The sequence below is a fragment of the Electrona antarctica genome (assembly GCF_951216825.1).
Source record: "Electrona antarctica genome assembly, chromosome: 3".
Taxonomy (NCBI): Eukaryota; Metazoa; Chordata; class Actinopteri; order Myctophiformes; family Myctophidae; genus Electrona; species Electrona antarctica.
Window position 1 is genome coordinate 59,346,880 of NC_136808.1, and position 26,192 is coordinate 59,373,071.

The following is a 26,192-nucleotide window of genomic DNA, read 5'->3' on the forward strand; positions in this document are numbered from 1 at the left end:
TGGGGGTGGGGGGGGTTCGGCAGGCGGCAGTCCTGGGCGGGACTATGGGCGGGACTAAAGAAATACTGATACTGAGCTACTACTACTAAGCTATAAGTAAACTTGCTATTGCTAAAGGAGGACACACACTCAGAGGCTTAGTAGAACAAAGTTTCATATGGAAAGTTGGCGCACTCTACCTACATAGTAGTAATCAGGGATACGGCTCGGATCCACATCTATTATTCTCTTCGTGGAGCTTCAGCGAGGATTTTTGGACCCCGCTTCGTTTCTTTTTAACGGGAGGATGTTGTAGTAAAGTAGGGGCTACTCCGGCTACTTCTGCTTTATGTCTGCGTTGTTACGGTAAGTCATATAACTAAACTCATTCACACACACCGTTATTTCCGTGGATGGATGTTTGCTTGTGGTTTTATCGATGAATGATGATTTGATTTGATCCACGGATGCATACGATACGGATCATCCAATGTTGTTTAGTAGAATGACTAGAATGAATCGCCCCAGACTGCAGTAGTTTGTCTTGGACCTAGGTATAGACTAGTAGGCCTACTATTGTGTTTTACTGTAACGTCAACACTTGTGGTGATCAAAGTCCGTTATTCAAGTTATTAACTCAAGTCTATATTTTGCCCGGCTGACTTTATAGTCACTCAAACCCCGCGCGCGCCGCGGTCTGCAGTGAGCTTATGATACTGTAATGAACGTTGTATTACACCGTTGTAACGTAACGGCAGAACTACAATCAGGTTTTCCGAGTTGTGGTTTGGATGTTTCTACGTGTTTAATGTATGTTGTTGTTACTGTAGTAAGTTGTATTCCGCGCCCTGATTTTAAAATAAATGTTTACCTGCGCGGGACGCACGTCGGCGCACACACGGCACATCCTGTACGTGACGCACTTCCAGTCTTTGCTCCTATTGGCTGGATTTCGTAAACTGGGCGTGCCAACGGGGCCGTTGAGAGCGATGATTGGATGGGTCCGCACGCCATTCGCCGCCAAGCTCAAGGCTGTGTTATATGATTTTTTAGATTCTGATAGAAAAAGTCCCCAATCGCAGCATTTTCTGATGCCTTAAATGCTAACATTACGAGATTATAATAACGCTATTACCCATTAAATGTAATGCGATCAAAAAAGGTAATTACTCTTCCTTGTGATGAATCGATCAAGTGCAATCTAAAACGGTGTACAGTACACATACCATTACATGATACCATGTAATGGTATGTACTGTACTTAGCTTGGTTAGCAGTCGAACTTTGCGCAATTGGGAACATAGGCTGTGTTCAGGTTTCTGTGAATAACGTGATTTCTCACGTGATTCATGCAATATGCTACTGATGATTAAAGGAAGAAACCTGACAAAATAATATGATAGAAGTGGTTCTGATAAGATGATCTCTGCGGCTGCCATCAATAATAATATGTCCGTAGCAAAGACATGGTCTTGTCTGTGGCTATAATGTTTGATTTTCTGTTGTACACTCCATTATAATGTTCTTATTTTGATCATAAGACCCAAATACTGAATGTCAACTCTCAAGTCTCCAGGTTTTCTTCAGAATGTGTATGGCACTGATTTACTTGCAACTGAAGGAGCCCTTAACTCTGAGAGTACAAAATGGAAGCACGTACGTGTCCATTTGGTTCCATTTGAACACTCTCAAAGCTACAGACCTGTTATGGTCATATAGGGATATGTGTTTCTGGTCATATTATTGTCAGAAAAAATAGAATTTTGACAAAAATGTCTACCTCAGGCGCTGAACCCCCATCCCTGGCAGAGATCATCCATTTCAGGGATGATCTCTGCCAGACTGCCACCCCTGAAATGCCATTATTATAATGTAATATGTTGCTACGATGTAATATGAATATGAAGATAGTTAATGCGTTGCACTATGTTCTTTCTAAGGTGGAAAATGATGAGCATAACAGCAGAGTCTCAATACGTGGCCCACCCCACCTCAAAGGTTGGTATCTAGTGTTTTTCGTTGTTGCACTAAATAGTTCACAGCCAGCTAACTTTCAAGCATTACTTTACTTATGGGCTTTCCTCATTTATATTCAACAGGATGTCTTTGTAGTGCCCGAGATTGTGGCAAAAACACCAAGGAAAATACTTGGCCCTTGTACAGTATCGCCGGAGAACCAACAAAACATGGGCCCTCTCACAACGCCAACCAAGCCAATGGAAGCGGCATCTGGAGAGCCCTGGACACCCACATCAAATCTTAAGATGCTCATTAGTGCTGCTAGCCCTGACATCAGGAACCGAGAGAAGGAGTTGTGCAATGATAACGATGGAGAGGAGACCCTTGAGCCTACACAAGTAAAATGATTTACCACAGCACACATAAGTCACTGACCTAATGTTCGGTATGTGTTGACAACTTAACTAATATATATCTTTGTCTCTAGGACATTGAAACGGGAGAGGAGACAGAGAAGCTGAGCAGGAAAGAGAAGAGTCTGGGCTTGCTCTGTCATAAATTCCTAGCCCGCTACCCGGATTACCCTGACCCTGCCCTCACGCACGGCATCTGTTTGGACGATGTGGCTACTGAGCTCAGTAAGTCTATGCAATTTGTTTAAATAACTTTTGTCAACTCAAAATGCTTCGATTGTTATTGTGTGGCTGAAGGCCAGGCAATCTATAAGAGGGTTTGTATGTTTTTTCTTTTTAAACCTTTATTTACCCAGGGAGGTAGCTAAGTTAGCGTGCTAGCTTATCTTCAGCGGCAGCCACACCTTGCACACAGGGGAGCTGACCCGTATGACAACAGACTTTATACTATTGGGTATTGGCAATGGCCACTGGAGCAGTCGGGGGCTTACTCAAGTACACCAAACCCACCCAAGGCCATATTCAGGTGTTAGCTCAGAGGGAACCAGGCTTTTGCAGTGGCAGCTCCCAAGCTTTGGAATGAGCTGCCTCTGCACATAAGACAAGCCCCCACCCTTCAGGTGTTTAAATCACGCCTCAAGAAGGTACAACGTTGTTGTTATTTAAATGTGCTATATAAAGGTGGTATGGTATGGTAAGTGGTGGACAATCAATTCCCCTCCCAGAGTTCTCCTGTTGGTCTGGGGAATGCAACCGGGAACCTTCCGGCAATAATCTAATCTTTAGGCCACTGCTGCCCCCCGTAATAATTAAAAGTAGACCAATCACAGCTCATACCACCAGCCATAAATGAACATGACTGTTCACACTGTATGTATTGAAATGTCACTGTGTATATTGTGTACACCAAGGAATGGCGAAAGTAAAACCCAAAGAGTGTGAAAGTTGTATAATGTCCCTGAAAAGTCCTTGAATTCCTTCTTGCCATGTCGACGAAGGAGTGGGAACATTTTAGTTGTTTTATATTCCTACACCTTTCTGCCCCCTCTCCACTGCCCCCTCTCCCTTTCCGCCCCCTCTCCACTGCCCCCTCTCCACCTTTCCGCCCCCTCTCCCTTTCCGCCCCCTCTCCACTGCCCCCTCTCCCTTTCCGCCCCCTCTCCACTGCCCCCTCTCCCTTTCCGCCCCCTCTCCCTTTCCGCCCACTCTCCACTGTGGCCTCCACCTTTCCGCCCCCTCTCCACTGCCCCCTCTCCACCTTTCCGCCCCCTCTCCCTTTCCGCCCCCTCTCCACTGCCCCCTCTCCACTGCCCCCTCTCCACCTTTCCGCCCCCTCTCCCTTTCCGCCCCCTCTCCCTTTCCGCCCCCTCTCCACTGCCCCCTCTCCACTGCCCCCTCTCCACCTTTCCGCCCCCTCTCCCTTTCCGCCCCCTCTCCACTGCCCCCTTTCCACCTTTCCGCCCCCTCTCCCTTTCCGCCCCCTCTCCCTTTCCGCCCCCTCTCCACTGCCCCCTCTCCACTGCCCCCTCTCCACTGTGGCACACACTTATTATTATTATTTTCTTCTCGTGCACACAGATGTGGAGCGCAGGCGCATCTATGACATCATGAACGTGCTTGAGAGCCTTCATATGGTGAGTCGCTCAGCCAAGAACCGCTACATCTGGCGTGGCCGCTCCAAGCTGACCCAGACCCTGGCCATACTGAGGCAGGTGGGCGAGCAGCAACGATATGCACAGCAGATGCAACACATCCGGAAGCTGCAGAGCCAAAGGGAATTTGACCTGGACGGGGATGACAAGGAGAATGAGGAGGCGGTTGCGGAAGAGGCAGGAGAGCTGGGGCAAAAAGAGATGTTCTTCGTGGAACTTCCGGGAGTTGAATTCAAAGCCGGTGAGAGACAATAGTCTGTTGAAATTCTTTATTGGGAAATAACCCCTTGAGATGAATCATCTCGTTTTCAAGGGGGTCCAAATTAACCGCACCAATGATGCAACTCCTTGCAACCAAATGCTTGCGAGAAGTTGCATGTAGTTGCATAAAACCATTATCCCCAATGGCAGTTCCAAGGAGTTGCGTTGGTGCGGTTTGGGCCTTAGGTGTGACACAAAAATTACTGCTGTCGTACATGACACGTCCACATACGTTTTGAGGGGCGCTAGGTCCTCAATGACACGTCCACATACGTTTTGAGGGGCGCTAGGTCCTCAATGACACGTCTACATACGTTTTGAGGGGCGCTAGGTCCTCCCATGACACGTCCACATACGTTTTGAGGGGCGCCAGGTCCTCCAATGCTTTTGAAATGACATCATATGGCAGCTTTTAATGTTTCACGTATGTGATCTATTTCATACTACTACTATGGCTTCTATTTCATACTACTACTTACTTACATCTTGTTTTGGACAGAGGTAATAATCAGTTGTAATTTCTCCATTCTCCCCAGCCTCTGTCAACAGTAGGAAGGACAAATCACTTAGGGTGATGAGCCAGAAGTTTGTCATGTTATTCCTGGTGTCCAGTCCTCCTGTGGTCAGTCTAGAGGTTGCGGCTAAGATCCTCATTGGAGAGGATAACGCTGCAGATCAGGACAAGAGCAAGGTCAAAAGTAAGTTCAGATAGCTGACGTTCTGAGCATCATGCTTTATATCTCTGTCAGAATCACATACTGGTGTTGAATTGTTGGAAACAAGTAACCAATGTTTTCTGTCATTCCAGCCAAAGTGCGGCGGCTCTATGACATCGCCAACATCCTACGGAGTCTGAAGCTGATAGAGAAGGTCCATGTGACGGAGGAGAGGGGAAGGAAGCCAGCGTTTGAATGGATTGGCCCTCATGAATTTCCCCACGTTACAGGTATCAGTGTTACTGAAGCTAAACATTTCTATACAGGGTGCCTACAGGTTCTGATAAGCTCATAAAAAGTTAAATTGTTTTTATGATTCACATGGTCACATACAGCATGCCAATATGAACACACCTTGATAAATAAGTGATTTAAGTTTATATGGGTTATTATGTCAAGTGCTAGCAAAAGCACGACAAAAGCACACAACCTTGAGTTTGAATCCCACTCACTCCGTGTTTAGCACATTATCGCCTTCGCTCTGTTGTCTTTACTGGACTGTAAAACCGGCAAAGTTCTTTAACTTCTTTAACAAAACAAAAATGGATTACTCATATTATCCCATTTTGGGCGGGAACCCTTTTTGGTGTTTTAAGCATTATGTTATGCTTTAGCTATTGAAAAATAGCAGATCTACAAGCTCATAGCGAGTGCCGCGCTACGAGCTTGTGGGCCTGCTATTTTTGAAAAATCTTGAAAATGTCACGCAAATCTTTGAATGTATATTCTTTCACAGCAAACGTTTTTACTCAAACCTTTGCTTCTGGGGGAACATATTTTCAAATGGGGGTTGGTGGCCAATTACATGTCATTTTTTTGGGGGTCCTTGGCATGAAATATTGAACACCACTGGACATAGAAACATAGGTATTTCAGAAAACTGTCAGTATTTAGAAGACATTTTAAAATGTTGACGTCAGGCCTAAATGTGTTAAACACACACAGCCAGTAATAAGCAGTAATGTCTCTTCCAGAATCTGAGGTCTCTGCGTCCGGCTGTCCGGCGGCTACAACCAAGAGGGTACTGGAGTCGCCGCGCACCTCCAAAGAGAACTGTGCGAAGAACCTCTTCTCTTCACCAAGGTCTAAACCCAGCTTCACCAGGCACCCTTCCCTCATGAAGCTGGCCAAGAGTATCCAGGAAGACAGACGCAAGATCACCTCGGCCCCCAGCAGCCCTGTGAAAGATTCCCTTTGTGAGTAGACAGTACACTACAAGTCTCACTGAGTTAGCTGAATAGATGCTATTGGGAGCTATTTGTCATCCCCGTTTGTTTATAGGACTACTGGCTACAAATTAATTCATTATGGCTGCGATTTCAGGGGTTGCCAGTATTGTCAATTTGCCATGGCTTCTGTTTCGGGTACAGATAGGTTAGGGACAGAGTAGGGATGCACCAATGTCAAATTTCTGGCCGATACCGATAACCGATACCAACATTGCTGTTATGGACGATAACCGATATTTACTGATTTCAACATTATTTGTATAATAACAACAAGTTAAAAATGTGTCCATTCCACAGAATTTGAAAAAACAATGCCTCTTTATTCCAAAACTAGGGAACAACGTTGCCCGAAAAGATAAAAATAATTCACCTTTCCTGGCGATACTGGGCGATTGTCGGCAGATGCTCGCCCGCTGTTAAAACGTACTGTGAGCCTGGGTCACATCTTCGTTTAACTCAAAATGTATTTAAAAATATTGCCCAAACTGAAGATTTATTTTGGTGTATTTTTCTCTTGTTGTGTCTGCTTATATCGTCAGTCACCTAATACTAGACTACAGTATGTATCAGACTAGGTGGGTTTTTAGTAACCAATTTCAGTATGACATAAATGAACACCAGACAGCATAGGTTTAATTGGAATAATTCCAGTGAATTCATTCTGAATCACATTCCTGTATTTTGTTAACCCGGTATTTTCTCCTTCTTGTCTTTCTTTTTAACAGGGGATTCACAGAACAGTGACTTTCCAAGCAAAATGGCCCAGCTGGCTGCAATTTGTAAAATCCAGCTTGACCAGCAATCAAAGTGAGTTTAGTCTCATCATGTAGAGTTAAGAATGAGTCTGCCAGATGTCTCAGATGTCAGATGAATATATAATCCACCTGCTTCCATTCCAGGGCGGGAGATAGGAGGTCAAAGACTGCCGTGGCGCCGGAGCAGAATGCTGCTCACACCACAGGGTCCCAGGAAGCCAGAGTTGACACTAATGCCACCCGCCTCACCCCTCAGACGCACCCTCCAGCCCAGCCACTGGGATCGGTCTCCTACATCCGCACACACTGCCCTCCCCTCATCCCTATGCTGCTACCTCAGCCTGGAGGGGGTGGGCCTTACGCCGTGTACCTTCACCCGTCCTCTCTCCGAGGGCACCACTTGGCCAAGCCACAGCCCACTAGCCTGGCTGTCCGTTCCATGACCTTTGAGGATAAGAGTGGTCAGAGTCCCACCGCTGCTGTTGGCCGGCCGGCTTCCAGGGCCCAGGAATCCAGCCCGTCGGCTATCAAACGCCCGTGTTCAGATCCCACGGCTGACCGAAGCCCCGCCAAGGCCATGAGGGTTGAACCCACCTGCAAGGTATGAGTCCTCTTTCGTTGCTGGAAACATCATAACTCCATTTTTTAGGTTTTTGATTTTGTTTTTGGCATAAATCAGTGCTATTGAACATCCTTTACGTCTGTGTGTTGTTTCGAAAATATTGAACCAATGGAAAGTAGTAAAAAGTGCTTTGGACAAAACCTCTTAACTCCATTGGACCCTCAAAATGTTCACCTCTCCCCCTCACATGGAAGTAATTGACAATATATAAAGTTACAACACCAACTTTGATGAGGCTGTATTGCTTTGTTTCAAAAATATAAGTTTTTCTTAATTTCCTGAAAAATGAACATTTTGGAGTTATGAGGTTTCCTCCCGACAGCAGAGATTAACCACATGGACCCTAGCATCTCTATTCTGGGATATGTCGTAATAGGTTAACATTAATAAATAATATGCAAGTATTTGTTGCTAAAGCTGATCTATAAGCTTAAAACGTGTTGCGACTCACAAGTGAGCTTGTGCTGTAGATCAGATATCTTTACTATTTGTTTGCGTAGAGGCTTTAAGTGGTTTGTTGAACTTCTAGTCCTCCTTAACTCCTCCCCTTGTGATTATTCTTAAGCTAGATGAGTAAATGAAAAACATTAAAACGATTCTCATTAATTATGAATATGATGCTGTAGTCTTGTTAGCAGTTGTAGGGGAGGTTTAGTGCTATTTGATTGGAAACCGCAAAATTCTTTACAGATTGTACATAATCATTTCATCCCAGTTCCGTCTGCAATGTAATGAGTCATGACGTCTTTATCTTTGTTAGCTAGTCTGCCTATGCTCTATGATTTTTGAATCCCTAACTAATCAGTTGTTACAGTACGTTTTAACAGCGGGCGAGCATCGGCCGACACATCGCCCAGTATCGCCCGAAAAGATGAACCCGGCGACCGGTAGTTGCCGGGTCCCATACACAAATTAATGCACTTCCGGAAAATTCGTCTGGTTTTTGCCCGCTGTTAAAACGTACTGTTAGACAAAGCTTGTGTTCTCTGTTCATTCATTGTCCGCCTTCTCTCCATATGTCCATGTTTGTCCTCTGTCCTGGTGTAGGACGCGTCCCCGAAGCTGTGCGAGATACTGCAGGCACGTCTGGCCCCTCGGGGACATCCTCTGTCCAGCAGACCGTCTCCTCGGGCCCTCCACAAGGACCCAGAGTTCCTCAAGGGCCCCGGCGCTGTGGCGGACACCGTGGGGGCCAATCAGACGCTGAGCGTCGAGACGTTCCTGGAGAAGGAGGACAAAGCTGTGAGCTCCGACAGCGAGGCGGGGCTGACCCCCGTGAGGACTGTCCCCTTCACACATGCACACACAGAGGTTAGTGCTGCCGGAATTGTCCAAAAATTACACTCGGATATTCGTTTTAAAAACCCACGTGGATTCGACCAATTCGACCCATTCGGATTTCGATTCCGATTCGGGGCCATTCGGATTTTTTTATAATTATATTTACACCAATACAACCTGAGACATAACATTTAAGATCGCGTTGCTGGCGCAACTCTCTCTCTCCGCGCATTGGCGCTGCTGAAAACCGAGTTGGAACACAACGCATGCATTCTCCCTTCTCCCATAAAACTTCACGGCACAGAGGCAGTATTAATTCACAGAACACTGCATTGCTGCTGCTGCTGCCGGACCGACGCCGCAGTTCATCCTTACGCATTTTATTTATCTTTTTATAATTTCCTGAAGGATGAAGTCGCTTCATGATTGAAGATTGATGAGTGATAGATCTGTGTGTTGTTGTCTAAAAATATACTCTCCCGTCCGTCCGAAACAACACAACACAACACAGCAAAATATGTTTCGGTGTAGGCCAGGCCTGTCTCTGATCACTAGGTACGCTGTTGACGGAAGATTTCACCCTTCTGAGCAGCGTACACTCACTGCGCAAATAACGTAAAAGGCCCCGCCCGCCCTGTGCTCACCGTTATTTGCGCACCGTCCGTACGCAAATAACGTAGTGCGCTCTTTGCCGACTTTGCGCAGGGCGGGCGGGGGCCTTTTGTGAATCGGAACTACGCAGCCTGCGTAGTCTGCGTTTAGGAAGAGTGCGAGGCAGCTGATTTATTCTTCAATGTATGCCGGTGTTGCGTGGCAAATATAACTAATCTACAAGCTCACAACGCTTACCCACGGAACCGTCTCGCGAAAACTTGCACAGCATTTTTTTTTTTTTAATTCGAATCTTAATTTTATATATTCAGTTATTCATTTCTTTTTTTGATTCGAAAATTCGTTCGAATATGGAATATTCGTTGGCAGCTCTAACAGAGGTATGATAATAACGGTCCCCTTCACACCTAGACACACAGACACACTACCTTTTTTCACTGACGAAAACTAAATGGAAACTAAATGCTGAAAATAGCAGATCTACAAGCTCACAACGCGTCGCAGCGCGACGCGTTGTAGATCGGCTATTTTCAGCAAGTGTAAAATCGGTCATTACGACGGCATCAAGCCCTGCCAAAATACATTTTAGTCGACTAAATCAACTGTAGATTTAGTCGACTAAAATCTTATGATATTTAGTCGACTAAAACTAGACTAACACTAAAACATTCCAGGTGACTAAAATGTTACTAAAACTAAATGAAAACTATTCAAAAGACAAAATGACTAAAACTAAAATCAAATTTTGCTGCCAAAACAACACTGGTCTGTGGAATGGGGATGGTTGCAACATTTCCGGTTGGGTCCTAGCTGGAGCAACGTCCACTCCCCACCGTCCTAGCTGGAGCAACGTGTTGCACGGTTGGGTCCTAGCTGGAGCAACGTGTTGGACGGTTGGGTCCTAGCTGGAGCAACGTGTTGCACCAATGCACGTCCACTCCCCACCGTCCTAGCTGGAGCAACGTGTTGCACGAATGCACGTCCACTCCCCACCGTCCTAGCTGGAGCAACGTGTTGCACGAATGCACGTCCACTCCCCACCGTCCTAGCTGGAGCAACGTGTTGCACCAATGCACGTCCACTCCCCACCGTCCTAGCTGGAGCAACGTGTTGCACCAATGCACGTCCACTCCCCACCGTCCTAGCTGGAGCAACGTGTTGCACCAATGCACGTCCACTCCCCACCGTCCTAGCTGGAGCAACGTGTTGCACCAATGCACGTCCACTCCCCACCGTCCTAGCTGGAGCAACGTGTTGCACCAATGCACGTCCACTCCCCACCGTACTTTCAGCTGCTAATGGTACTGCGGCCATAACCAAATGAACCCTGCATGCATCTAAATTGAGGTGAACATTAGGCCTGTGTTATCAAACTTGTACATGATACATGTGTGGTGTCACACAGCAAAAAGAGCTCAAATATGTCTCGTTGCGATGCGTTGTGAGCTCATAGATGCGTTGTGAGCTCATAGATGCGTTGTGAGCTCATAGATGCGCTGTGAGCTCATAGATGGCTATTTTTCCCATCTGACACTGGCTGGCATACAATAAAGTAGACATAATAGTTGAACCTTACTCCACCAGATGGGGGCGGTATTGGTTCACAAGTTCTCAATACGTTGTAAAACTAAATGTGATAGGCCTATCTCACAGCCCGCTTTTCACGCCCACTTCCGGTAAATAGTGGTGTCTTTAACATTAGCATTTACACGTTTGTTTCTCTGGAGAATCTAAGTACATTTTCTAATGTAAAAATGTGACAGACCAATATTATTATGAAGCAAACAAGATGGTAAATCAGCTCGAACAGATAGAACAAACCTTACCTTGAGAAAACAAAAGTTGTAGACTTCTTAAATTACCTCTGTTAACATGTAGCGTCTATGGAGTGACGTCACGCTATCACCACTAACCCCAAAAGGGGGCGTATTAAGGGGGGCGGGGAAATTCTGTGAGATAGGCTTATTGTGAAGTGTCTTCCATGTGGCGGAGTCGGGTTAGATCTAGCAGGTTTCTGGACAGATCCTTCCAGCATGCAACCAGGCTTATGAACAACATGCAACCAGGCTTATGAACAACATGCAACCAGGCTTATGAACAACATATAGATCTAGCAGGTTTATGGACAGATTCTTCCAGCATGCAACCAGGCTTATGAACAACATGCAACCAGGCTTATGAACAACATATAGATCTAGCAGGTTTATGGACAGATTCTTCCAGCATGCAACCAGGCTTATGAACAACAAACACCAATCATGGAGTCGGGTTAGATCTAGCAGGTTTCTGGACAGATCTTTCCAGCATGCAACCAGGCTTATGAACAACAAACACCAATCATGGAGTCGGGTTAGATCTAGCAGGTTTCTGGACAGATCTTTCCAGCATGCAACCAGGCTTATGAACAACAAACACCAATCATGGCCTATTGCCTGTCTACCTATTACACATAGAGGCAACTGCGCATACACAATGACACACATAGAGGAACAACCATGGACACTATGTGGCTGTTTGTATACACTAGTATCTATAAATGTACTCTCAAGTATGTATGTGTGTATGGGATGTAATGTAACAATATACCCTACAATGATGTCTCCTATCTTTAAAAAAAAAAAAGGTTTTGTATAGTTTCCAACATTCAGTCCCTGATTCAGCATCTAGCATGAAAATCAGTAGCATTGTCCAGAGCCACTGGGAAGCTTTGTGTGAAAATGTTTGGTAGAATTAAAAACTGATGAGTTAATGTCCAGACAATCCAGTACCACAACACGGCTTATTAACCCCTGATGGAAAAACTAGGCTCTGTCTGTGTATAGGACAGGATTGGAAGCATAAAACTAGGCTCTGTCTGTGTATAGGACCAGATTGGAAGCATAAAACTAGGCTCTGTCTGTGTATAGGACAGGATTGGAAGCATAAAACTAGGCTCTGTCTGTGTATAGGACAGGATTGGAAGCATAAAACTAGGCTCTGTCTGTGTATAGGACAGGATTGGAAGCATAAAACTAGGCTCTGTCTGTGTATAGGACAGGATTGGAAGCATAAAACTAGGCTCTGTCTGTGTATAGGACAGGATTGGAAGCATAAAACTAGGCTCTGTCTGTGTATAGGACAGGATTGGAAGCATAAAACTAGGCTCTGTCTGTGTATAGGACAGGATTGGAAGCATAAAACTAGGCTCTGTCTGTGTATAGGACAGGATTAAAACTAGGCTCTGTCTGTGTATAGGACAGGTCTGTCTGTGTATAGGACAGGACTGGAAGCATATTGAAACGATTGTACAGCAGCTAATGCCATGTGGGGTTCCTTGTCCTTTCAGACTCTGGTTCCTGCAGGATACCTGTTCCCCATCTCCCAACAGTCCCTCCTCGGCTACAAAGACCTGCACTGTCTCAGCGGAGAGAGCAACAGGGCTCCGACTCCCACATACAACATCTATCACACACCAACCGCAGGTAAACACACACACACACACACACACACACACACACACACACACACACACACACACACACACACACACACACACACACACACACACACAACCCATTTTGACCTGAGATCAGATTCTAAAAATGTCTTCTACATCCTGACAGTTTTCTGAAAAAGTTTCTTTGTCAGTGGTTCTTCGATTTTTCAAAAATAGCAGACCTACAAGCTCGTAGCGCGCCACTCGGTGGCGCGCTACGAGCTTGTAGATCTGCTATTTTTCAATAGTTAAAGCATAACATAATGCTAACACCAAAAGGGGTTCCCGCCCAAAATGGGTTAAATAACAGGTTATAAATCGTTATACAATTGGCATGGCATAGATGTTTTCTCTTTATTTTTTAAGAAGTACTTTATTCTCTCAAGGTGAAGTGTACTAGTTTTAATTTAGCAGTGTGTCAAAATTAACCTTTTTTACTGTAATCAGACCATATGAGAGAAGTTGCCTGTGCTCTCGTCAACATAGAAATAGAGTCTGACAATCCCAGAATAATTAGTACAGGTCCGGGGTCAATATGAAATGATAGCTTACTGTTGCCTGATTTGTGGTTCTTACCACGGTACATTGTGTCAGAACTGATCGCCCTGATCAACTTGGGAGGATTCAGACTTCAGATTGGATCTTTGAAGTTTGAACACTAGACGATTATTTATCGGGTAGTGAATGGGACCTTATATCCACAACATCACTCCCTCCCTAGCCGCCAACTGTTCAAAAGCAATATAATGCGGGTTCAATGCTTTCTAATTAAAAAGTGTTTCCATACCCGGCCCATTTCGCGCATTTCCTTTTTTTCGATATAGGCCAAAATCCACCCCTTCCAGCGCAAAAGTGCTTTTGCTAAAAATTAAGACTTTTCCACATTTCGAGGTGTTTCCATTCAGGATTGTATTCACAAGAGCCTTATTGCGCAAAACCAGGGCTTTATGGAAACATGCCTACTGACACTACAAAATACCACTACAAAATACTCCTGGGGAGTCTATATTTTTCCTGCAGTTGAGCAACCACACACTCACCTCTTAAGAGAGTTGCAGCTGCTATAAACGTATAACAAACAAGCTCTCATGTGGTTCTAATTTCCATAGTTAGAATCACATGAGAGCAGACTGTCTTTTTGGTTATATAGGTGATTGTTGGGAGGAGTTTTACCCCTGTCTTAACAATGAATCTGAACTTTCTCCCTCCCTCCAGGCTCCAGACCTCCTCTTGTCCAGGAGGTGACCCCCACTGGCCTGCGCCTTCACAGATTCCCTGCCGCGTCGCCCCTCTCCTCCCAGGGCCAACGGCTCCACAGCCCCAGTCCTGCCATCCTCAACTTCACTCTGCAGAACCTGGGCCTCATCCAGGGGGGGCCCAGCCCAGGACAGACCCCTGAACGCACCGGCACCCTGCCCAGTCCACTGCCTGCACATCTGGGACATCTGGGACGCATGGTGTTCATCAAACCCATGTCTCCGGTCCCCATCCAGCACACTGTACACGGCCAACCACTCACGCTCATCAGTGTACAGCAGGTAAAAGAAATACACCTTTTGGTTTGTTTTTAAGCATTTTGTTATACTTTAGCCATTGAAAAATAGCAGATCTACAAGCTCATAGCACGTGCTGTGCTACGAGCTTGTAGTTCTGCTATTTTTGAAAGATTGTGACGCAAATCTTTGAATATATATTCAGAGCGAATGTTTATAACTCAAATCTTTGCTTCAGGGACAACATATTTTCACATGGGGGTCGGCGGCCGATTACACATAAATTCTGTGGTCCTTGACATGAAATAGTTTGAGAACCACTGACATAGAAACATGGGTTTAACCCTGTGAGAACCACTGACATAGAAACATGGGTTTAACCCTGTGAGAACCACTGACATAGAAACATGGGTTTAACCCTGTGAGAACCACTGACATAGAAACATGGGTTTAACCCTGTGAGAACCACTGCCATAGAAACATGGGTTTAACCCTGTGAGAACCACTGACATAGAAACATGGGTTTAACCCTGTGACAACCACTGACATAGAAACATGGGTTTAACCCTGTGACAACCACTGACATAGAAACATGGGTTTAACCCTGTGAGAACCACTGACATAGAAACATGGGTTTAACCCTGTGAGAACCACTGCCATAGAAACATGGGTTTAACCCTGTGAGAACCACTGACATAGAAACATGGGTTTAACCCTGTGACAACCACTGACATAGAAACATGGGTTTAACCCTGTGACAACCACTGACATAGAAACATGGGTTTAACCCTGTGAGAACCACTGATTCATAGAAACATGGGTTTAACCCTGTGAGAACCACTGAGATAGAAACATGGGTTTAACCCTGTGAGAACCACTGACATAGAAACATGGGTTTAACCCTGTGAGAACCACTGCCATAGAAACATGGGTTTAACCCTGTGAGAACCACTGACATAGAAACATGGGTTTAACCCTGTGACAACCACTGACATAGAAACATGGGTTTAACCCTGTGACAACCACTGACATAGAAACATGGGTTTAACCCTGTGAGAACCACTGACATAGAAACATGGGTTTAACCCTGTGAGAACCAGTGACATAGAAACATGGGTTTAACCCTGTGAGAACCACTGACATAGAAACATGGGTTTAACCCTGTGAGAACCACTGACATAGAAACATGGGTTTAACCCTGTGAGAACCACTGACATAGAAACATGGGTTTAACCCTGTGAGAACCACTGATTCATAGAAACATGGGTTTAACCCTGTGAGAACCACTGAGATAGAAACATGGGTTTAACCCTGTGAGAACCACTGAGATAGAAACATGGGTTTAACCCTGTGAGAACCACTGACATAGAAACATGGGTTTAACCCTGTGAGAACCACTGACATAGAAACTTGGGTTTAACCCTGTGAGAACCAGTGACATAGAAACATGGGTTTAACTCTGTGAGAACCACTGACATAGAAACATGGGTTTAACCCTGTGAGAACCACTGACATAGAAACATGGGTTTAACCCTGTGAGAACCACTGACATAGAAACATGGGTTTAACTCTGTGAGAACCACTGACATAGAAACATAGGGTTTTCAGAAAACTGTCAGGATTTAGAAGACATTTGTAGAATCGTCCTCAGGTCTAAATGGGTTAAGTTTCCTTTCCTTTTTACAAGAAAAACTACACAAGCATTTCTGCTGTTGTCATTCTGTTAACCGCTGGAATTCTTTCTGTCCAGCCTCTGATGACCACACCCAAGGGGACAGGCGTCTCCCAGCCCAGCTTCTTCCACACCCCTGTCTCCCTGTCCCCTCTGGCCACCGTGGTGACGACCAGCAGCCCGTGCACATCCACCAGCACCGTGTACATCCCACAAAGGAGACTTGAAGTCAGCCCCAAAGGGTCATAAAGAGCCTCCATGTCTGTCACTACAACATCTGGGTCATAAAGCCCTCCATGTCTGTCACTACAACATCTGGGTCTGCTGTCGTGTCTCTGGAGAAACATCTGGATTGGTGTCTTTTTTTCCTTTTTTTTTTTGAGGGGTGTGGTTTATTATCATACGATCCAAACTTTATTTAATTTAATTTTTTGAATAAACTGTAGTACAGTAATGTGAAAATGACAGGCAGCAAAACAATAGTCATGCCGACTACTGTCAAGGCGTGACCGACCGCCAGAGACTGATGACCACATTCTGTCAGAATGACCATATCGTATGGTAAATAATTACCATATCGTATGGTAAATAATTACCATATCGTATTATATGGTAAATGGTTTTTTGAAAGTGTGACTGGAAGAGATATTTCTTTACGATGCTTTACGATGGTTTTTATCAACGGGGCGAAGGGTTGTCTATTCAGCAATAGCAAATTCTGCTTACATGGGTTACATGAATGCCAAAATGTGTTATTTTCTTAACTGTTCAAATTGATAAGTATTGCAAATGTGATTTGTGCCACAGAGAAGTACAACCAAGTCACCTCGACATAAATTAAAATGGATGATTTGGACGTTGTTGACTGAGAGACCTAGTTTGGTGTGACTGGAAATATTGTAGATTGGTTGGTTATAGTTCTTACTAGTAAACCTAGTAAGATTACAATATTGCACATTGTACATGTTAACTTTTACCATTTTAAAAAAGTGGAATTGTTTAAATGAATGTGTTAGATTCTAAGACCAATCAGGCATAATTTAATTTAACTTCATTTCAGAAGTCATAGTGAATGGAAAATGAAAATAAATGATTTTTTCTATGAATATGTCCTGTATTTATTAAATACCAGCACAGTTTGCCGTACAAGTTTATATTAAATCAAAAGTAGTACCGGACGATCAGAGATCTCTGCCTACTTCTGATAATCTATAATTCAATTTCAATGAATGGGTTTGGAATGGAGGCCAGAGAAAACCAGCGGTAACAAATCTTATGTCCACTGCAAAAAGACAATTTTGATATACCATCCCATATGGACCACCCTAAAGCAGTGGTTTGACATGCACTACGGACCCCCATTTAATGGCATTTCTATCTGGGACCCCAATTTATATTGTAAAATCAATGTTAATTTAACTGAGTGTACAAATGGAAGCATAATGGACCCATTAGGGTCCATTTGGTTCCATTTGTACAGTTACAGACCCGTAATGGTCCATTTGGTTCCAAACTATCATTTAGCTGGGGACCCCCTGGAACTCCTTCAGGGACCCCTGGGGGTCCCCGGACCCCACTATGGGACCCACTGCCCTAAAGTCTTTGCGTTTGTTCTGTGAAGCTGTTATTTTTTAGAATGTCTCTGAAATGTTTCCTAGTTTTAGCCCATTCACTCAATGTAGATTTCACCCTAAATCATATCAGTAGGCAGAGATCTCTGATCACGTGAGACTAGATAAACCCCATTACATGTACATCATATCAGTAGCAGAGATCTGTGATCACGTGAGACTAGATAAACCCCATTACATGTACATCATATCAGTAGCAGAGATCTGTGATCACGTGAGACTAGATAAACCCCATTACATGTACATCATATCAGTAGCAGAGATCTGTGATCACGTGAGACTAGATAAACCCCATTACATGTGCTGCTTCTCTACACTGTCTGCAGCTGTCATGAGGATGTTGGCATCAGCAAAGAATGTCCATTGTCTGAATTGAAACTGTTAGTCCAGAACAAATGGCTGAACTGCTGTGTGGTCCAGTAGAATTGAAGAGAATGTTTTTGGTGCATATGGAAATTCTACATGACTGTTAGTACTAGATTAAATGTACAGTATAACCAGGTGGAACCTAGCGTTCCTATTCAGGGCATCATGTCATAGCCACTATAGGGGGAAAAATCACACCCGTGTGAAGTGAGGGGCGCTAATATATTAAAGTCTAACTCAGGTTGATTAGGGTCATGTAATGGTGATATAAAACAAACGGTGCAAACACAAACATTAAATGCCATTAACAATATGACGTAATGAGTTACAAAATGACGTAAAGTTTCCCTTCATTGTCAATGGTGTTTATAGAACAAACACTGAACTAAAGACAAACATTAAACCTGGTCAAAAACTGGGACCAAGGATAGACCCCTGCGGTGAATATATGTAGGGTTAATATATACCATATATATATATTTATATGGTAAAACGTGCTGTAAAACACTACAACACACAAGTACGGTACCACATGACAGCTTCCAGTACATTCTCATGTGTAGTATTCCTTGTCCTGTGACGACGGGTCAGAGAGCTATGCTTTTGTCAGAGGTTATTTTAGGAAGATCATATCATTTGAGCCCCACCCTGAACTCCAGTGATGATGGGGGACATGGTTGGTATTTAAGTAGCCCTCGATAGTGCTGCTGAGCTGACCAGTCCATACTGTCTGGCTAAGACAACAAAGCATTCTGGACTGGACTTGAGGTAGGTAAGGGGGATGATTCATTTAACAATTCAACTGGTAAGATTTAAGCCATGAAATCTGATTTGATTAAAGACATTTTCCAACTGCACTTAATATACCAATAAGGCATGTGTAGTTGTTACTGTAGGCTACTACATAATTACTTAGGCAGTGAGGGGGAGGTCCCCTAGAAAATGATGTGGTAAATGGAATCCTTTATCGTAGCCTGCACAGGATAATGTAACTATCACTTGTGCTTATTGGTAAAGTAAATCTGTGTGTGAGGAGGCATTATTGCACTTGTTTACATGTATTTATTTTATTCTAAACTAGTACACGTATTCTCTGTTTTCTGATTTTTTCTCAAATTAGTTAAAAGGTTTTCTTAGGATAGTGTTGGTGTTGAGGACGCTCTTTGAGCCAGAGAGGCAATCAGGTTGGGTGTAGTTCAGAGCAAATTAGTTAAAAAATAATGATATAAAGATGCCCCCTCTTGACTCTCTGCTCCAACCAATATAGGTCCAGATTTCTTCCCCTTTCTAAAGATGCCAAACTGGGGCGGTGGTGCCAAGTGTTCAGCCTGTGAGAAGACAGTGTACCATGCAGAGGAGGTCCAATGTAACGGGAGAAGCTTCCATAAGACATGCTTCATCTGTAGTAAGAATCATCAGCTTGCATGTCCAATGGGTGCTGTTACAGTTATTTAATTATTTCCCTTTACGGCTTGAAATGTATACACAACTATAGATAAACTGTAGGCCTATACATTTTATTTGAATGTATACATTTACCACCCTACTAGGAAATGTACCCGTGTCTGATTTCCCCCTTTCACATGTAGCCTATAAACTGTATCTAGGCACAGAGCTATATAGGTCTGAATATTGTTCATAACATGTTTGATGCATTTCTTAATAAGTCAGAAGAGTGCTTTAGACTTGTCAAGTGGCAGCCCCTTAACGTTTGTACAGCAGTTCACGTTGCTCTTTTGTGGCAGCGGTGGCCGAACGGATAGCGGCGCGGTCTTGATACCGGAAGGTTCCTAGTTCGAATCAGCCGTCCGACACGTTAAAATTACCACCGCTGAAGTGCCCTTGAACAAGGCATTGAACCACTACGATGAAATGTGTTCTATGAGCAGGGCCTGGCTGGAAACAAGTTCTTGAGCTTAGCCCAGATACCCTGGGTAAATATAGATTTCATTTCATTTCATTTCATTTCTCTCTGGAGCATTGTAAGGTCAGAACTACTGTGGTAAGAGTGCCTAAATGGGTCTGCTATTCTCAACAAATAAAACAAATGGCATATCTCAGTCTCAGCCTGTAAATTGGATGGTTGAACGTCAGTCAGTCAATGCCTGGGGACTCAAGCACTCATCTTTAAACTGTCCTCTCCCAGATATAGAAATACAGCACACTTAAGTGTGGCATTCAACAAATGAAATGTTGACTGACAAAAAGTGAGTGGCTGCAAATACTTGTTTTCCTTTAATGGTCCTGGAGATGCCGGTCAAACGCAATAGAATGGAGGAGGGACCATGCAGGCCACCACCTATAGGGACGTCGAAGCTGCCCCGCCCCCACCCCCCCGACTGACAAAACCTGGACCTGAACTAAGAGCTTAACAAAAAAGTAGAACTACCGGCCATCTCCAGCCAGGCTTTGATTGATTGATTGAAAATTGTATTAACAGTTTGCAGAATTACAGTACATTTCAAGCACAAACTCAATACAAAGGCTGTTAACTGTGAGTGGACGACCCAATTAAGCATTACACTTGTCAGGGTCCACCATGTTCAATTCATCAAAACATTTAGAGACGTACAAATAGACACTTCTATATAGACAAAGAACAGTACAGGAATTCATCATAATGGAGGTAAAAAGGGAAAAGAAACATATACAGTGAGGGGAAAAAGGGGGGGGGGGGGCGGTGGGGGGGGGATTCAGATTCTACGGGGGCCAGTTTCGAATTGCAGCCATCCGTAGGTGCCCTTTGAGAGCGGTTTTGAAGGAGTCAAGGGATTCGCATGTCTTAATGACTGTTGGTAGGGCGTTCCACATTTTGGTGGCATAGGAGCGAAAAGAATTTAGTCCCTTGTTTGTGCCGAATCTGGGTTGAACATGATTCGTTGCACTCCCTCTGGTGTTGTGGGTGTGGACTTCGTTAACATTAAGGAAGTATCTACACAGGTACATGGGTATCTTGGTGGAGTATCGAATCTTGTGGACCAGACCCATTGCAAGATGCTGTACTCTGTCGCCGACCCTAAGCCATGCCAGTCTGTCAAAGTGGGCAGGGGTGAGGTGGGTTCGGGGGGTGAGGCCAAGTAGGAGCCTGACCAGTTTGTTTTGGGAGGTCTGGAGCCTAGTTTTAAGGGCCTTTGAGGTGCTGTGGTACCAGGCCAAACTAAATAACTGAAAAGAAAGCTAAGGCTCGCCTAAATGATGAACAATGTGGGGTTTGGTTTTGGTGTGGTTTGCTTGGTCTGTGTCTGGGTTGGAACTGAACAAGATGGCTGCGGTCTGAATATCGTCAATAGGGCTGCGGCAGGTGAGAATTGGGGAACCTGCTGCAGGTGTCTGAGGAGAGAGGAGAGACTGTGGGGGGTTAGGCAATAGGCACAGCACAGTAATTCAATGAGTTTTATTTCATATTCAACTCTAAAATGTCAAAATGGATTGGATAGGTTTCATGAACTCTGAGGATTTGCTGTCGGAAATGTGTTTAATGAAATGTTTTCCTCCACTCCCAGTGGCCTGCAGAAAGGGACTGGATGTGTTTAATGAAATGTTTTCCTCCACTCCCAGTGGCCTGCAGAAAGGGACTGGATGTGTTTAATGAAATGTTTTCCTCCACTCCCAGTGGCCTGCAGAAAGGGACTGGATGTGTTTAATGAAATGTTTTCCTCCACTCCCAGTGGCCTGCAGAAAGGGACTGGACAGCACAACAGTTGCAGCACATGAATCCGAAATCTACTGCAAGTCCTGCTACGGCAAGAAATACGGACCCAAAGGCTACGGATACGGGCAGGGGGCCGGGGCCTTGAGCTCTGACCCCCCCAAAGGCTACGGATACGGGCAGGGGGCCGGGGCCTTGAGCTCTGACCCCCCCAAAGGCTACGGATACGGGCAGGGGGCCGGGGCCTTGAGCTCTGACCCCCCCAAAGGCTACGGATACGGGCAGGGGGCCGGGGCCTTGAGCTCTGACCCCCCCAAAGGCTACGGATACGGGCAGGGGGCCGGGGCCTTGAGCTCTGACCCCCCCAAAGGCTACGGATACGGGCAGGGGGCCGGGGCCTTGAGCTCTGACCCCCCCAAAGGCTACGGATACGGGCAGGGGGCCGGGGCCTTGAGCTCTGACCCCCCCAAAGGCTACGGATACGGGCAGGGGGCCGGGGCCTTGAGCTCTGACCCGCCTGGCAAGATACAGCCTCAGGAGTATGGTTTGTTTTCACACTTATTTATAATGCATGACTTCTTATGTCATGGAATCTCATGGAAATTCATGTTTATCGTCTTTCTCCTTTTCCTTACTTTCTGTATAGTTGCATAGAACGTCCGTCCACCCCAAAATCGAATCCCAGCAAGTTTGCACAGAATCTGGGTGGTTCTGACCGCTGCCCCCGGTGTTCAAAGGCTGTGTATGCAGCAGAAAAGATCATGGGAGCAGGGAAGGTATGGATGCAGTGTCATGTTTGTGCAGTGAAAGTTTGACTTGATTGAAGTGTGCATTATCCTGTCTGTAGAGACCTTTTGTCCTTGTGGTGGTTGATTGAGAGTACCTTTTTCCACTGACTGGCTTTGTGCAGCAAACATGACCAAAAAGGAGAAATGAGGAATGTTGAAGTTGAACTCAAAAGGGTTTATTCCATCCAAGTTGAAAACAAAATAAAAATACTTTTAGCATAGAAACTGTAAATTAGAATAGATAGAAGGGGGTATAGGAGCAACAAAAAGCCATGAACCGCCAATCAACTACACCTGGCCCTCTGATGGCCAGGTTCTTATGTCCTCTTCCATGTTAGTGACAAAGCACACTGACAGGGATGTTAGACATGGCACATACACATACATGATGTGATGGCCTATTGTAGATTGGCTCCTACACTGTCCATCACCATGACTCAAACGCTGTTCCAGCTCTCATAATGTTCATTTTTTCATTTCACCCACAAAGGAATGTATTTGGCCCAAACCCTAATCTGAAAACATTTTGTGCCAGGTATAGGTACCCTCAGAATTGAAGATTTGTGTTTATAAAATGTTTCAAAAATATTAAATACAAAAACAGATCCATCGGCCAGCTCACAGCGTGTTGCATTGTGACGTGTTGAGCTTGTAGATTGGCTATTTTCAAATAGTTGAAAAGTGGTTAAACTGATTTTGATGCTAAACTCCTTTTAGCTGGAGACTGCCCCTGGAACCCCCTCAAGGACAAAAGTGCGTCTCTCTCCCTGGACTGTACTTTTAACATCACTGTTCTAGGTGCTTCAATTATCTGCCTTGGTATCATACATGTGTGTGTGTGTGTGTGTGTGTGTGTGTGTGTGTGTGTGTGTGTGTGTGTGTGTGTCATGCGTGTGTACTCACCCAGCCTTGGCATAAAACCTGTTTCCGCTGTGCCTTGTGTGGCAAGAGCCTGGAGTCCACCACGGTCACAGACAAGGATGGAGAACTGTACTGTAAAGGTACACACACACACACACACACACACACACACACACACACACACACACACACACACACACACACACACACACACACACACACACACACACACACACACACACACACACACACACACACACACACACACACACACACACTGTGCACACAAAAGATTGCTTGTACATCGCAAATAGAAGGGCAGCAAGGTTTTTTTTAGCTCAATTGCACCCAAAAAACCTGAACGTTCAACATTCAGTAGACTAGACCTGTACGTCCCCGTTGGCCACCAGCCTACTTGAGAACGATGCAACTTGGGAACATAATACCCGTTGTCAACTTGTCATAGCACCCGTTTTAACTATCTGTCTGTGTCCCTTTACTGCCCATACTGTATATGGAGATCTCTGTATCTGTCTAGGTGCTGCCACACTTACTAAAGAGCCTTTTGAAGTTCTTCTCGAGTTACGTGCATTACAACAAGGATTTTCTGTGGTCTGGGGTTTTCTGAATAATTAGGCTCAAACAAGTTTTCTGATTTGCCTGTGGACTGTGATGTAACAGTCCACAAATCCCATATATGACATAACAATTTGCCAGCAGATGTCACTGTTGAGGGATTTTGCCTGTTTGCATTGCAGCTCAAAAGGCTTCAGAACATACAGAGAAAACCCCCAGACCACATAAAATCCATAGAATGTTCAAAGTTCAGGTTGTGTGGGTGTAACTAATTGAAGTTATAAAACCTAAAAGAAAAAATAAATGAAAATCAATGTGATGAAACCTTTAAACTAAAAATGTATTATTTGTGTCTGTTTTGTTGTTGTTCCTGTCTAGTTTGCTACGCTAAACACTTTGGCCCCAAAGGATTCGGGTTGGGAAACGAGGCTATGGTGGATGGAAGACATTGAACCAGTGCATTTTGGTTGTTTTTTACTGTTCTTGATGATAGGGATGTCCGATATTATCGGTCTCCCGATATTATCGGCCGATATTTGCATAAAAATGTAATATCGGAAAATGTATCGGTTTGAATTTCTCCCGAATTTATGATAAATGTAATTTTTATTTGGAAAACCTTACATTTACATGATTACACACACGGTCACCATCACAGACAAGGATGGAGAACTGTACTGTAAAGGTACATCATACATCACACACACACACACACACACACACACACACACACACACACACACACACACACACACACACACACACACACACACACACACACACACACACACACACACACACACACACACACACACACACACAGTCTAGTCATTTGAAGTACTGTACATTTCACATCCCTGTTTTGGTTCATCAGTTGTAAATGTGATTCTGGTTATAAAATTATTAAACTGGACAGAATGGAGAAAAGTATAAAAGAGAGCAATAATTGGTGTGTGTTAAGAGATCATTTAAGAATGACGTCAGGTTCAAATAAATTGTACCCTCTAAACAAATCATTTGTCAATCATTTTATTATCTTCTTGAAGTGATGCTTGCAAAAACAAAACGTACACATTATGGCCAAAGATTGCAACCTAGTAGATAAACAGGGAGAAGGGCATACACCAGTATAGAGGGTAGGCGCATGCATATAGTGAATGGCAGATCGAGTGGCAAAGTGAGTGACAAAGTGAATTTAATGTTGTTTAAAGTCATTTCATGCAATGAAATAGGACTTTTCTGTTTGGATGTATGGGGCTGTCAAGGCCATAAAGTAGTTTTTTGCCACACAGTAGGCATTCCCGCATAACTTCCTGGTATGATGATGATGTCACGCGCATACCCTCTATTGGTGAGGTGCTAATGGCCTTGGGCAGTAAACGGAAAAATAAGAAAAAGGCTGCACACTCATAGCCACGATGCTGAATATTAATAAACAAGAATCCAACGTCTTGAGGGAATGACAGCCATAAAACAAGCTCAACATTTATAGGGGAGAAACACAGGTGAACTCCATAGGAGATTGCAACCTAGTCTTGGTTTTACTGCAAATCCCAAATATCAAGACAAGGTCAATGGTTTCTTTCCTTGGAACTAAATCTATAAACTGCCCTCTCCTGCACACACATTTCAAAAATAATTAACGTGTTGTCAAAATAATTAATTAACGAGATAATCTGGAAAAAATATATTTAATTTACATATAATCTATAACCATGTGTTACAATTCATGACCCCACCCACTTTTTTCAGTCTGCTCACAGGATTATTACAGGAGCATGAATGTGTCAGGAAATCAGGCGCAACTGTGCTGCCAATTGAGAAAGGAGCAATATGTGTGGTTTGACATGCACAAGACAATTCAATTGTACAGCAGTGATGTGAGCCCACGCAAAACTGCCCAAAATCACTTTCACCTAAAAAATCCATTCACATTTTTCATAATTCAGCTGACTGTGGAGACACATGCTGGAACTTTTTACTTTGAAATGTTTTATAGTTTCTGAGTTATTTAATTTAAACGCCAAATACATTCTCAATGGCGAAAACACAAAATTTGGAACCACGTGTAAAAAAAAAAAGAAAAAAAGTGTTTTGATTTTTCTGATTTTCTTTAATAATTTTTTTTTATTATTATTATTTTTTTAAATATTATTATTATTTATTTTTTTTGGAAGACGTCCACAGACGTCTTGGGCTATG

The 26,192-nt window shown here is 44.1% G+C and overlaps 2 protein-coding genes across 5 annotated transcripts; both read left to right on the top strand.

The window, feature by feature from the left end:
* Nucleotides 1-238: 238 nt before the first annotated feature.
* Nucleotides 239-17,245, top strand: e2f8 (E2F transcription factor 8). The gene is made up of 14 exons (XM_079496458.1): nt 239-345; nt 1,920-1,977; nt 2,079-2,324; nt 2,426-2,576; nt 3,930-4,244; nt 4,801-4,962; nt 5,073-5,210; nt 5,955-6,176; nt 6,935-7,016; nt 7,109-7,565; nt 8,634-8,897; nt 12,805-12,940; nt 14,170-14,492; nt 16,198-17,245. Exons 1-14 carry the CDS (start codon nt 329-331, stop codon nt 16,366-16,368), a joined length of 2,742 nt encoding a protein of 913 aa, XP_079352584.1. The 5' UTR covers nt 239-328; the 3' UTR covers nt 16,369-17,245.
* A 1,592-nt stretch (nt 17,246-18,837) lies between these two features.
* csrp3 (cysteine and glycine-rich protein 3 (cardiac LIM protein)) lies at nt 18,838-24,613 on the top strand. 4 transcript variants are annotated; one of them, XM_079497777.1, is made up of 7 exons: nt 18,838-18,884; nt 19,384-19,521; nt 21,785-21,880; nt 22,238-22,304; nt 22,412-22,541; nt 23,461-23,554; nt 24,369-24,613. In XM_079497777.1, the coding sequence occupies exons 2-7, from the start codon at nt 19,410-19,412 to the stop codon at nt 24,440-24,442; spliced, it is 573 nt and encodes a 190-aa protein (XP_079353903.1). In that variant the 5' UTR covers nt 18,838-18,884; nt 19,384-19,409; the 3' UTR covers nt 24,443-24,613. The 4 variants fall into 4 exon arrangements, with proteins under 4 accessions (XP_079353903.1, XP_079353906.1, XP_079353904.1 ...); XM_079497778.1 differs by having other exon boundaries at nt 18,842-18,888; XM_079497779.1 differs by lacking the exon at nt 18,838-18,884 and adding an exon at nt 18,975-19,066.
* The last annotated feature ends 1,579 nt before the right edge of the window (nt 24,614-26,192 follow it).